We start from the raw sequence: 15,263 nt of genomic DNA on the forward strand, positions 1-15,263 counted from the left end.
GGACTAAAATGGTAGATTAGGGAGACTGTCTTGAAAAAGAAGAAAACAACACAGAGTGGCCTTGTGCAAAGTGACAAATAATCATAAAAAATTGGTTTGTACACTTGTATTTTTACTTGGCAATGGCCAAAAAAAATTATCCTGACAAATCACATTTTTGTCTTGTGTAGGATTGTTATACAAAACACTTTTTACAGAAGGTTTATTATTTATATGTATTGTTAATGACTTGGTGCTATTGAAAGCATTGTGGTGCAATCTCTAGTACCTCTGCCAATGATACATTTACGCATGCCAAGCTTGGCGAATTAGATCTTAGTAGTAAGTGTTGTAATTTGTCAATACTTGATGGACAAACTTTCACTTGGCTTGGTTATTTTGGATGACTTACCAACATTTTGGATTATGGCGCAAGCTATGCCAAACAAAAACATTACAGGCGTCATTGTGTTCCAGAAAATAGGCGTTCCTTCTTCACCTTCTAATTAAGTCTGTAAGTAAAAATAAAGAAATTGTTCATTGTCAATGTCAAGATAGTAATGAGTTAGCAGTGAAAAACAAAAGGCACATGCAACACACATCTTCAATTAAATTAATTATGCTTACAGGAAATCTGTTTTTGTACACTTAGTATACCGTAAACCTCTCCAAAAGATGACATCTTTAATAAAACTATCCTGTATTCCAGATCAGATTTCCTGTGACAGATTTTTAGTTCCACCGTTTGCTACACATTTTGTTTGAGCTATCCTCCTAGAAGACCACTTCTCGAGTCAACTTTGGGCAATAATGGCAGATGTACACGTTGTCATCATGCATTATCCATTCTTTTTTGTTATGCTGAGACTGCTATTCTTGTAAAAGTAACCATAGAAATACAGTTCCATAGAACTCTAGAATTAAAAAGCTGATCCAGTTGTTATTCACATCAGGAGAACCGTATAATAAAGGTTTTTTACCTGCAAAAATAATAATTGCTAGTGGAAAATTAAATTGTTTAGAGTGGTTCCATTTGGTTGGTTAAGGTGCAATTTAGTCTTGAAGGGACAGTAGCCCAGGCGTTCTCTTTGGGATGCCTGAATGACTGAAGGCTGATTGAACCAATGGGAGACTCTTACTGGAGTGATGTAATGTAATGTAGGTGACTGAAAGTAACGCACAGAAAACACAATGCGGAGACAGTCAGTGAATGATATAACTTTGTTTAAATACAATAACAATTTACATAAATTCTAAACAATTGGTAATAGTACCAAGGCAAATCAAACAATAATCCAGATAATGCAATGAGTGGATTAGAAACGGAAGTTCTTCACATACAGTACTAAAAGTTCTTTGCACAAAGGCGGTACACCTACTCATGGGACTTACCATGTAGGTTCTCTAACTCGCTTTCTGGAATTCTGGCTCTAGCAAGGGTCACTGGGTTTTCCTGCTAGGCCGCAAGTCTCTCTCTTGCGAAGTCTATTAATGCGGGCTGAGCCTCCCATGACCAAACTGGCCCACTCTCAGCCTGTTGTCCTGACCCCAGCCTACACCAGTACTGTATGTCAAGATTGGAAATGATAGCCCTGCTCACTCGCACTGTCACACTGCTGTCACTGTAGCACGTCTTTTGTCATCGCCTCCTCGTGAATCTTCATAGCTTGACCTTCGGCAAATATCTGATGGCCAAAGCGGAGGGGACTGGGACTTGGGTCTTGACTGATGAAGTCGGGTTTGGATCACCGTAGTGTGCAGGTCCGCATCTTGACTGGCGAAGTCTGGTCCCTGGGTCTTACCAAACGCAGTCTGACCCTTACAAGGCAATGTCCACCACCCTGGTGGTGCAGACTTCCAATTGATGCCTATCAAGCTGGTCTCCTCACCATCCCAGGTCCGCATCTTCTTCTCTCTAGCTCTTGGCACCAAATCTCCAGCTGTTTTCTCGCTCAAGGATTTTATATCCCGGGGCTCTGCCTTGTGTGTCACCATACCAGGTCCAGTACATGAAGCTGCTACTCGCAAACTCCTTCCAGTACAAATGGGTTCCACATGGTTGCATTTAGCCAGCAGATAGCAGTCTTTCCTCACTATGATCACCTCCTGCAACGACTCTTAATGGGTACCACCACTTGCGCTTTCAGCAACACAACCAGACAGTCTGCAGGAAGGTGTGGTTCAAAATAGAGTATGAATGATGAGGGAGAACATCTGGTTCTCCCTCATCATTCATACTGCAGATAGTGGACGACTCAGTCCAAAGTGAGAACCTGAAAACACAATTCAGTCCAAAGAAAGAGACAGAGACAATGGCTCAGTTCAAAGTCAGTGCCAAAAAGCACAGCTCAGTTCAAAGTGAGAGCCAGAGAGAATGGCTCAGTTTAAAGTGAAAGCTAGACAGCACGACTCAGCCCAAAGTGAGATCCAGAGAGCACAGCTCAGAGCAAAGTGACAACCAGAAACCACAATTCAATCCAAAGTAAGTTGTTATGTGTGGGGGCTGAGTGTTACTCTGACGGGCATTGAGAAGCTGGAATTCAGACACTGCTCTCTGCTGCTCACTAAGCCTTGCCAACATAGCAAACGCCTACCGCCTCAACACATTTATCTAACTATCCCTGTGTTGCCCATTCAAAATTTTCTTCATAACAGGATCCTTGTATATTGATCTCACACGTTTTAGGCATTTAACAGCCCTTTGTGTCTGTACTTTTACACATACTGGTTGGTAACCGGTTTCATGCAGCATTACATGAACACCCGATTTCTTATATTATGGCTGGTTAGAACAATGAAAGCAATGTAAATGTAAAATGCTGCTGAATATGTAAAATTGTTATTATTTTTTATTATTATTACTTATATTATTATTATTATTATTATTATTATAAAAGGTCGAATTATAGAATGTGGGCAAGTCATAAATCAATTGGTGATGAAACAAATTAAAGCACTGCTGCAGCAAAGATAGTCTGCTGGAAGCCTGAGATGACTTTCAGAAATGTGCGCTGACACATCAGGGTATGTTATTAAAAATGCTGTACAGCCAAGTTCTGCATGTGGGCCATGCATGGAACATGTTTACCAGCTTGCCAAGTTTTAAAGCCGCCACCAAGTTACACCCATTATCGAACACAACCAGACCTGGTTGGAGGTTCAGCGGGGAGAGCCAATAATTGGTTTGTTCTTTTATCACCTTCAACAGCTCAGTTACATTGTGAGCTTTATCACCTAAACAGATAAGCTTCAGCAGAGCGTGCTGCCGCTTTGCTAATACAGTGCTGCAGACCTTCCAGCTGGGGAGTGATGGGGATACTACTTTCGGTGAGGAGGAAGAGAGATAGGAACTGTAATACCAGGAGACTGAAACTCTGATGGAATTTGGGACCGCTATTCCTAGTGTAAGATGTGTGATGTCCCAGCCGTATACTCTGTCCCAGACTCCACCAGAATCAGCCATTGTGCCATAAGGAAAATGAAGCATCCTGGTCCACAAGAAATTGTCCACATGTTTGTGGTAAAGTAGACCTTCCCTGCGACTGCATTGGCTAGAGCAGGGCTGATTTTGTGCAAGACGTGCTTATGTAACACGTTGAATGCACACCGCGAAAAATAGTGTTGGATGGTAATCAAGTACCATGGGGATGCAACCCCCAGGAGGTCACAGAAAGACTCAGTTCCCACAAGTCGAAACAGCAACATTTCCAGGGCTACCAATCTGGCTATGTGTTTGTTTAGCGTTTTGGCCTGTGGATGGGTCCATATTTTTGCTTTCTGTTAAACGTCTGGGGCAGGGACAAATGAACGCTGCTCTGGGACAAAGAACTGGACCTGGTTGCTGACTGTTATGTCTGTGCAACCGTAGGTTGTGGGCAGGAGGCATCAGAGCCTACTTCATGGACAGCAGATTGGTAAGGCCATAACACAGGGGAAGGGGCAGTGCTTTCACCATCAGACATAGATTTTGTACCCAGGCGTTCCTCTCGTCTACTGGGGTGCTTGGCTGTCATATGCTTTTGCATGCTGATGGTGCTAAGTTTGGCAGTGTTCCTGCATGTTCTTAGCTTGGTTTGGCAGGTAATGCAAATTACAGTTGTTTTGCCTGAAGGAGTTTCAGAAAAAAAACTGCCATACAGGGGAACAAAGCACCTTTGGCCTATTATCTAGCCGTGTGCGTGGGGGGGGCTCTGTGGAACAGTTGACTGACTTCTCCCTCTGGTCCAACCACTACCTCTGCCTGTTTTTGTGCTACGGACCAATCCCTGTCTGCACTCCCATGCTCGTTAGGCGTGCCACCGTGCCAGGTGATCTTCCAATTCCTCAATCTGATCCTCCCTTTTAGTTGCGATTTTAGGCTGACATGATAGTAAATGTGCGTCATGATTATCCTCCACCTCTTCAGACATGAATTGACCTTCCACAACATGGCTTTCTCCTTGTTGGTGGTGCTCAAATGTTTGGGCATCACTGCATTCCACATCCTCATGACCCTCTTTAATGGTGCACGTTGAGAGGTCTGACAAATTTAAAGGGAACATAAACAGTTCCTCAGAGTGGCCAGCGTTGGGTTCATATGTCTCTTGGGACTATTGATGGTGGGAGGAAGGAGGAGCAGGTTGAGTATCCAGAGGCCCAGTCTCTTGGCTACTGAGACTGGACCGTGTGGAAGACTTCCTGCTGCTGCTTGTCAACACACTGGAGCCTTTGTCTGCCATCCAACCCACAACATCCTGGCAATCATCTGCGTTCATCAGTGGTGTACCGCGCTGATCACATTTTGACAGGAAGCTAGAACGAGATCCAGTCACCTTCTGATCTGTAACATAGCCTTGGCGGGCACCATCACATCCACATCCCTTAACGTCACCCTTTCTCATATTGAATGCTTTATGCTTATGAAAAAAAAATTCCTGGCTTTATTTTTGCCAAGTACCCTCACAGAGGTGTTATGTACAAATTCAATATATCTAGCAATGTGTGGCAATTTTAAAAAAAAGATATCAGCTTTATTAAAATAAAATAGTAAGTCAAGAGCGGTGCACTCTTTGAAAAAATGGTGCCCAAAGAACAATATAGTAGTAGAAGCAATATAGTAATCTTCGGCACTCAAAAAGATTCAAAACCGTTCATGAGTTCATATTTCATTCCATTTATTATACAGCTGGCATAGGAAAATATAGACATCAATCCATCCAATGTTTCGGCACAACTGCCTTTATCAAGGAGATCTATAAATATAGATAGAATAGATAAAGCAAATAATAATACTTATTAACAAACCAGAAAAACAATTCTGTCATCATATATCCAAATTTTGCAAATAAGAACTTAGATCTGGCCTCCACTTCTATAACCACTCCTTGTGAACTAATGGACTCATCTTTTGGTCTTAGACAATTAGGTTTGTCTTTACCAAGTACTTACAATCCACCTAAGAGTTATCATCCTATAGAGACATTTATTTCATTGATCATGTAGGATGTCCAGACTAGATGTACACAGGTAAATCAGGGACTTTTTAGGATTAAACATAACTGTACTATATTAGAGAAGAGAGCTTCAACTAGCCTTCAATCCAACAAAATTATTACAATTAAACCAGCAGATAAGGGGAAGCAATAGTTGTACTTGATAGCTCTCATTATATCTCCATGGTCTATGAACATCTTAATGATAGGAACACATACCTACCCCTAACAAGGAATCCTTTTTTAGAGATTGCTAATGAAATCCATCAGATTATTGAGTCTTTTAGTAACAAGAAAGTTATTGATTCTAAATTAGGCGAGTTTTTGATTAATCCAAGTCCTACTATTCCAGTATTCTATGTATTGCCAAAAATACATAAACACTTGAAGCGCCCTCCGGGACGGCTAATTGTTGCGTCCACTAATTCTTTATTGTCACCAGCAGCTAGGACCTTGGAAAAAATTTTAACTCCCCTCTTGATCCATGCAGTCTCCTTTACTAAGGACACCTCTGATTTTTTGGATGGTCTTCGTACAGTACATCTATTACCACAAGGATGTATCCTTGTAACTATGGACGTTAAGAGTTTATACATTGATCATACTCAGGGCATGGAGGCTGTGACCCTCTTTTTGGATACTTATACAGAATTTTCACGAGATCAGAAAGATTTCTGTTTGGCCTTATTGTCTCTGATACTTACTCGTAATTTTTTTCTCTTTGGGGATCATTTTTTTGTCCAAAAGGTCGGTACAGCAATGGGATCCAATGTGGCGCCTCCCTATGCAAATATATTCATGGCGTCATTTGAGGAGAGATATGTATATACCCATCCACTTTTTCTGAGACATTCCCTCTAATGGAAGAGAATCATTGACAACGTTTTTATGATTTGGAATGGAGATGAACTTTCCTTAATGGAATTCTGCCATTTTATTAATTCCCAGGTCCCGAACTTGACTTTTACATTACACAAAGATCTGAATAGTGTTAGTTTTCTTGATACCTTGGTGACAATAAGAGATGGTCGTTTTGATATTGACCTCTATACTAAACCAAGGGATAAGAATAGTCTACTTTACTACACCAGGTGTCATCCATATCATATGAAAAATCACTACCTAGATCTCAGATACACAGAGTGAATCGCATTGTTTCTGATGCCATAAAAAGAGAACAACTGGTCTTGGAAATGTGTGATAAATTTTCAAAATGTGGTTATCCCGATAGAATCCTGAAGGGGGTCACACAGATTAATCCATCCCATACAGCTATAATCAATAAGATGGCTTTTGTCACCACATTCCATCCATATATTAATTTCTTTAAACAGTGTGTTTTGGATCATTGGCCACTCTTAGGAAAGGCTTACCCTACCATCCCAGAGTTTAGGGATCCCCCTCTCATTTGTCATAAAAGACCTCAAAATATTAAGAATTTACTGGTCAGGGCTGATTTTGGCTCTGAGAGACAAACACAAAGACAACTTACGTTAATGACCCAAAAGAAGGGAACTTTTCCCTGTCTACATTGCCCCAATGTTCTAACATTACAAAAGGGGATACCTTCTCACACCCCAGGTCAGGTAAACGTTTTCCCATTAGGGATTTTTTTATGTGTGATTCCTCATATGTTATATATCTGATTAAGTGTCCATGCGGTCTCGGGTATGTTGTTGAGACCACCCAGCATATCCAAGACCGCATCTCACAGCATAAGTCTACAGTAATGTTACCAGTATCAGCACATTTTATTTCTATGGGACATACGGTATCCTAGCTGAAATTCCAGGTTTTAGAAAGCATAAGTCAATCCAGACGAGGGGGTGACAGTATTATTACGTAGACTGAAGAACGTGAGGCATTCTGGATTTTTACACTCCAGACGCTTCATCCATGGGGCATTAATAGAGAATATGAATCTCTTCCGAAATGACTTATTACATACTAATATAATCTAAGAAACACAAACTCCAGAGCAGACATTTCCTAAGAAATCAATTCCCCTCCATTAACATCATGGGGATGCTAAATTTAGCTCAGAACCCTCTCGAATAACTATACCACACAAGAGAACCAGAAGAGAGTACACAAAGTCCTGAATAAAATCAAAATAATTTATTCAATAAATACAAATAAATAAAAAAAAGGAAGCCCACACGAAATGCGCGTTGGGGCTGCATCGCTCAGGTTCCAGCAGTGAAGACTATGGGTAAGGTAAGGACACTAACAGATTTTCTTAATATTATGACCTCATTTGTAGTGTATATATATGCAAATACTGGATTTATGAGATGTTGAATGGCTTGGCTGCTTTTGGATTAGTAGCACTACAAAGTTTGGGGATATTCCTATGCACTTGGCACTTTAAAAATAGTATCAATTTATCACACCTGGCTTTTTATAGCGGCTGCGCCATTAAATGTGATAGTGGCATCTATTAATTATAGGTCTTGTGTTATTGTGTCCTCCCATCCACACAGTTTTGCTGTCCCTGGGTGTTATACCTGTGAAGTCGATCTTTTTCACCTTGTCTATATATGATTACCTTTGTTGGTCATTGTTTTAATGTATTTGTATTTATTGAATAAATTATTTGATTTTAATCAGGACTTTGTGTACTCTCTTCTGGCTCTCTTGTGTGGTATACTAATATAATCTTATTAGCTAATGTTTTGACCATCGATGTACAGTATGTAAGAGACACTAATCCTTATTTTTTGTCTTTTTCTTGTAGATTCCCTACTGAATTTAATGACCTCCTTTATATATTCTTCTGACTGAGTTTCACTCTCCTTCCCCTGTTACCATGTTTTCCTTGCTTCTCCCCTTTTACTAAGTTTTCCTTTAAGATCCCTCTTTTTTGCTCCTTTTTCTTTTCCATTTTTCCCATCTTATTCCTTTTATTTTTCTGTCCCTTTTCATATCCTAGCTTTACTCCTTATTTATTCCTTATTTTTCCCTGTTCCTGACTCCATATGGTTTGTATTTCCCTCTTAGTCTGTGGGCATTAGCGGCGCATGCGCACTTTCATTTTTTCATGTTACCAGTACACTGCACTTCGGGACCCTCTCTGCGCACGCACGGTCCGTGCTGTTCACCTCGACAATCTCCAAGCGGTTCTTCTCTGCACGAACTCACAGTATATGATGTCAATAGGGGCCTGCATTTAAGGGAGTCCTGATCTCCTCCTTCACTCACCGCATGCAATTGCCGCTGGCACGCCGACTTTTCCACCCATTAGGTAAGGTCTCTCTTGCTTGCATTTCTGGATACACTGGTATTCACTAGCATCACTGACGTTTCATTTCAACAGGGGATCACTTCTTGCCTGTCATGAATTGACAACTTCCATATGATAATCAATTAAGCCTACTAATATAGGTAATTATGTTTGCCTCCTTTTTCTTTCTATACTTCCTCGTAGTATTTAGTTTTTTCCTTCTTTTTGCTTTTTTTCATTTATTGTTAAGATAATTTCTTTGGACTAACTGACCATATAATCTTTACTATTATGAAGCAATTAGCAATTGCCATTTTGTCTTCCATTTTCCTCCACTAGGGGGTCCCTGTTTGTTATTTGCTTCTCTTCTCTTCTTTTCTTTCTTTTTTTCTTTTGTGTTATTTTTAGGCAACTCATATGGACCTATTTGCTGGTCTTATTTAATACTTATAGTTGCGGAACATATTGTGGGCTATTTAAACGTTCTAATAGATATGATAATATTTTTTTTGCTATCATTATTTTGCTATTAAAGCTAGGGATAATGATTACTTCCTGATATATTTGTGTGACCTGAGGTCATGTTAGAATTATTTTTTGGGGATATGATGACAGAATTGTTTTTCTGGTTTGTTAATAAGTATTATCATTTGCTTTATCTATTCTATCTATATTTATAGACCTCCTTCATAAAGTCAGTTATGCCGAAATGTTGGATGGATTGAGGTCTATATTTTCCTATGACAGCTATATAATAAATGGAATGAAATATGAACTCATGAACGGTTTTGAATCTTTTTGAGTGCCGAAGATTACTATATAGCTTTATTACACATGGCAACAGCAGACTCACGAAAATTAGAGATAGTCACATTTGCGAATCTCTGCAGGCTTTGCGCCAGTTGCACAACTGCTAGATAAAGATATGCTATTTATTAAACCAAAAGAAAATGCGTAGGCTTGTGCAGATTGGTCAATGGCACTTCTGTCTCTTTCCCTTAAGGAGGCTGCTTCAAAGTAAAGTGAAGCTTGTACATATTCCTGACATGGGTTTCAGGCCTGCCACACTGACCACAATACGGGCCCTGGCTTGCATATATTGTATTCAGAATTTAATTCTAATGCTTTTGGTGTCTGGTAGAATCCAATTTACTGACATTGATCATACTGCTCCCCCAACTCCTGTATCATATTCACCTTACAGCGGCTTCACCCACTATGACAGTTGTTTAATTGGGATCCGGTGACAAAAATGAACTGTGGATCTTACAAAACGTAGGTTTCACAGCACCTGGTGGCTCTCTGCTAATTGTCAGCGAAGGCCGCATAATGACAGGGCGGTGGACATGGTGGTGGTGGAGGGCAAAGCCCAAAATTCAAAAGGTCATGTTTTACCTGGCAATGTAAAGTGACGGCAAATATGTATTCCACTATCTGGCAAACTATTTGGCATGAGGGAGGGACTTCCCGAAAGTAGGAGTGAGAGCTTTCCCAAATGTATGATACAGAGCTACCTGTGGACCCTTACCAAACTCAGGTTTCACGGCACCTGCTGACACTCTGCTAATTGTCAGTGAGGAACGCATAATGACATGGTAGTGAACATGGTGGTGATGGCAGGCAAAGCCCAAAATTCAAATAGGCATATTTTAGCTGGCATTGTAAAGTGATGGGGAATATGTATTCCAATTTCTTGCTAACTATTTTGCATGAGGGAGGGTCCGCCCAAATGTAGGAGAGCCCTTGCAAATGTTAAAGTAAAAAATAAACCAAAAACGCTCTGTGTGAAAATACTGTATGTTAAAGGGAGATATACCTGTAATTGTGAAGGAAATAATGTTTCTTAGCATTTTTACCTTTAAAAAATGTTGGGGGTTTGGTTTTGGGTTTGGTCTTTTTAAAAATCTGTAAAACCAGCACAATAGTCTGACAACATTATTCCTAAAAACCATATGTGAGTCAGAAAGGCATGCAGGAATCCTCTTCATGCTGTTCCCATTTAGTTTTAACTCTTTCCCATCCAGTTCAGCTTTTTTTCTCATGCTCCCAGACCTGTTTGTTGAGTCGAGCAGAAAAATATTCAGCTCTCTCATTGACTTGCATTGGATTCATTATTCTGTACGAATACATGGATATTACAAATTATTTGTGCCGATTTTCCCGAATCCGAATACTTCACTATTCAATATATTTCTTTTCTGTATTCAATCATGAGTAATACTCACAATAGAGACACAAAATATCAGCTTATATTAATAAAACATTTCTGTGTAAATTGAACTTTCGGAAGCATATGGAAACCGTGAGCTTTTGGAAGCATATGGTAAGGCACTGTATTACAGAGGTATCTTCACCAAGAGACAACGATTTGTAAAAATGGTCTCTTTACAGTCAACTAGTTCATCATTAAACACTCACCTGTGTCTGTGACAAAGGTCGCCTGTTATTTTGTAGGCAAAAGTGGGTCCCCTTATATATTGGGTCCCTGTGCAACCGGATAGATTGAACCAACAATATGTCCATCTCTGCCCTCATGCGAGAATCAGAATACCTCTGTATAGCATTATCTGACATACCATTAACATAGCATTATATTTTTTTAGTTAGATTCATATAGAATACAATAAAATGATAGAGTGCATACGGCCTAATTCTAATTCCAATTTTAACAGGCGATAATATATTAAAACCACAGAAATGAGCCTGATTATAAGCTGGAATGCATGCAGAGCGTAAAAGCACGTTCACACTGCAGCCATTTCACAGCTACAATCCAAGAAAAAAAATATCATAAAGCATGCAGCAAGTAAATAGGTAGATAGTAATAGTACATGTAAGTAACATAGGTTACTTAGTTGCCATCCCATCACGACATGGTGTACCCAACGGGACGATCCTAACCTGTCTCTAGTATAAAAGGAAATCCGTCACGTGAAAAAAGCCAGCAAGTTTGAGTCAAATTTCCTAAAATTTATGGTTTCACTCGAATTGTAACATTTTGAGATTACATTCGTGGTTTGCAAAAAAAACTTGCACAGCACCATTTGTCGCACCGCTGAAACCCCATAATGCCCTACAGCTATGAAATCTTATAGATTATCATACATTGTATAAGGGTATGTGCACACGTCCAGAATGCACGCAGAATTTTCCTGAGATAAACCTGAGGTTTTCTGCAGGAATTCTGCATGCGTTTTTTGCACGATTTTTGCGAGTTTTTTGAGCAGATTTGACGTTTTGTTTTTTTTTGCAGATTTTATGCAGATTTTTTCCCTGACACTCCAAAACAATGGGAAATCCGCAAAAAATCTGCAAAAATAATGAGCATGATGCTTCTTTTCCCACAATGTGTTTTTTTTTGCGGAAAAAAACGCATCATGCGCACAAAAAATGTGGAATGCATTCTAAATGATAGGATGCATATCTAAGCATTTTTTATGCTTTTTTATAGCATTTTTATCATGAAAAAACGCCCCAAAAACACGAAAACTCCTGAACGTGTGCACATACCCTAATAGTGCTCCGTATCTGGACCAACACACATCAGTGTTTCCCAATGGAGAACAGTTGTTACAGTATTATTATTATTTATTGTTATAGCGCCATTTATTCCATGGCGCTTTACATATGAGGAGAGTTCTTTTCCATCTTCAGAGTCACGTGGTAAGTCTCTCCATGGCAAAAGACTAAGCGGCACAAATACTTGTACAGAGACTCTGGAAATCATGTTTGCCCTTGCTGGGCAAGAAAACAATGAGAGCAATGAGAATCTAAGATTTGCAAGTGGATCATTCAGTGAGTATGGGTTTTTTTTTGTTTTTTTGTTTTTTCAAGCTATGCTATTGACAGACAACCCTTTTGAGAAAGTTTCTTGAAATTTTGTGTTAAACGGAATATAGTTTTATTTAATTTATTTTTAACTCAAACCATCTGGCATAATAGTAAATGAGAGGAGTGTGGTAATTGTCTTCTTTATTTGTAATAAAACAATAAACAAAGTCAGTGATGCAAATACAAACTCCCGGAAACATCACCAAAATTAAGAAAGAGCCCAATGAATAGAAGAAGTTTGCAGAATTGAAGCCAAGAGAACAGTGCCAGCAACCTTGTGTTTAGAACGATTGTTTTTTGTTGGGTAATTCCCTGGAACTATTTCCTTGTACAATGTCCAAGTATTAATACTTCATCTTTCTTTAATTGTTCACTTCAGATTAAGGTTCTACTGGGGTGATATGTGCAATAGATTAAAAAAAAAAGCTGTATTTGTTCTTTTTTCTATTTTCAATGTAAAAAATATACACATGTCTTTGTATATCTCTCTTATTCACTTGCTTCCATTTTACTACAGTCATCTTCAGTTTCTGCTTGATTGTGGGTTTTAGTTCCTTCAGTAAAAGGCTTACTTAATTAGATTGAGATCAGATTGAAGAATATTCCTTCATTCTACATGTTTTTGCAGAATGTTTTGGTCGCTATTAGATATGAACAAACACTAAAAAACTCAGATGCTCGTTACTTGAATCGAGCAATTTCTAATACTCGGATGCTCATTTCAAGTAATGCATATAATGGGAGTGAATGGGAAATCCGAACATTTTTCCAACAGACCCTACAAGGAATGCTGAATGGAAGGAGAACAGCATGGGGAAGACCCCTGGAAGTATCTGTGACTCCCAGATGCCTGCTGGTAACAACAGAGTCATAGTTTTACTCCACTTTAAGGACTAACAATAAAACATCTAAAAATGATGACCTGATCGCTAAATGGCGTAGCGAGAAAAAAATTCAAAACGCCAGAATTATGTTTTTTTGGTCACCGTGATATTGCATTAAAATGTAATAACGGGCGATCAAAAGAACGTATCTGCACCAAAATGGTATCATTAAAAATGCCAGCTCAGCATGCAAAAAATAAGCCCTCACCCAACCCCAGATCACGAAAAACAGACGCTAGGGGTATTGGAAAATTGCGCAATTTTTATATTTTTTTTTAGCAAAGTTTGGAATTTTTTTTACCACTTAGATAAAACTTAATCTAGACATGTTTGGTTTCTATGAACTCGTAATGACCTGGAAAATCATAATGGCAGGTCAGTTTTAGCATTTAGTGAACCTAGCAAAAAAGCCAAACAAAAAACAAGTGTAGGATTGCACTTTTTTTGCAATTTCACCGCACTTGGAATTTTTTTCCCGTTTTCTAGTACACGACATGCTAAAACCAATGATGTTGTTGAAAAGTGCATCTTGTCCCACAAAAAACAAGCCCTCACATTGCCATATTGACGGAAAAATAAAAAAGTTATGGCTCTGGGAAGGAGGGGAGCGAAAAACGAGAAGGTAAAAACGGAAAAGGGCAAGGTCGTGAAGGGGTTACGTAAACTAAAACTGATTTTTTTATTACATTTTTTTAATTTCAGTGTAATTCATGAAGGAAGCAAGAAGTGCCAAAAATTAGGGACTCAGAGCGACTCTAGATACACCCTGTATTAGAAAAAAAGGAAATACTCATATACATTCTGTTCAAATTGTAATGTAGCTGTACTCCTAGACTCTAGAGATTGGCAGACACCTGGGGTTTAGCCGAACAGTTACAGAAAGTTTGGGTTCGGGTACCAGAACAGTACCCGGACCTGAACCCAAACCTGGTCCCCATTCACTTGAATGGGAGGCCCTAACATCCAGTGTTTGCTGGGCGGTAATGTGCATGACAGTGCTGCAAACACCGCTTCTGATCGGCGGCAAAATCTTCCCCGCCAGTCAGAGAGCTGCGGTTCCCATGCTGTCAGAAGACAGCGTGAGCGCTCAGCTGTGATTGTAGGTATAAAGTTTACCTCCAGTCACTGGTTTCAGCTGATGGGACACCTGCTTCCATCAGTAACGGGAGGTAAACTTTATACCTCCGATCATAGCTGAGCGCTCCCGCTGTCTTTTGACAGTGTTGGAACCACAGCTCTCTGGCCGGCAGGGATTATTTCACCGCCGATCAGAAACGGTGTTTGCCACGCTGTCATGCACATGACAGCACAACAAACACCTGGTGTTCGGGCAGCCGAACCTGAACAGTAACACGGACTTCCTGATGAAATCCTTGTTCCCTGTCCGTGCCCAAACAGTAGGTGTTTGATGCCGAACTTTACTGTTCGGGTTTGCCCATCTCTACTAGACTCATAAAAACTATGCTCTAAGTTCAAATTATTCCAAAAAGCAAGCAGGGTCATCCATACACCCTTAAAGGCACCAACTTTATTGCCTCATTCAAATATTGTGAACAAAGTGTAGCTGTGTTACTCCTACACTAATAAAAGCTCTGCATACAGTGCAAAGCCTGCCAATAATTAAAACTCAAGGTCATTCACACACCCTTGAAAGCAACAACTGAAGGGCCTCATAAAAAAAATTAAGAAAGTGTAGTTGTGGTACTTACACACATAAAGGCATTGCACAAAATCAGGAGCTAGTTTTTAAAAAGTTTTCTATTTTTAGTCAACTAATGACATGTCAATGTAACACATCAGTGAGAATATGATAGCTCACATAGCACGCATTAGAAATTTCCACAACACTGATAAAGTACTTCTTTAGAAGTGCCA

General features: G+C 39.6%; 1 protein-coding gene across 1 annotated transcript in view; it reads right to left on the minus strand.

The window, feature by feature from the left end:
* Positions 1-15,263, minus strand: part of LOC143815673 (polymeric immunoglobulin receptor-like) — a 78,503-nt gene that overhangs the window by 36,080 nt on the left and 27,160 nt on the right. The window contains exon 2 of the mRNA XM_077295174.1: positions 392-491. Coding sequence (XP_077151289.1) covers positions 392-446 — 55 coding nt within the window. The 5' untranslated portion in view covers positions 447-491. The remainder of the gene's footprint in view (positions 1-391; positions 492-15,263) is intronic.

The sequence above is a fragment of the Ranitomeya variabilis genome, chromosome 3, assembly GCF_051348905.1.
Source record: "Ranitomeya variabilis isolate aRanVar5 chromosome 3, aRanVar5.hap1, whole genome shotgun sequence".
NCBI classification, from domain to species: domain Eukaryota; kingdom Metazoa; phylum Chordata; class Amphibia; order Anura; family Dendrobatidae; genus Ranitomeya; species Ranitomeya variabilis.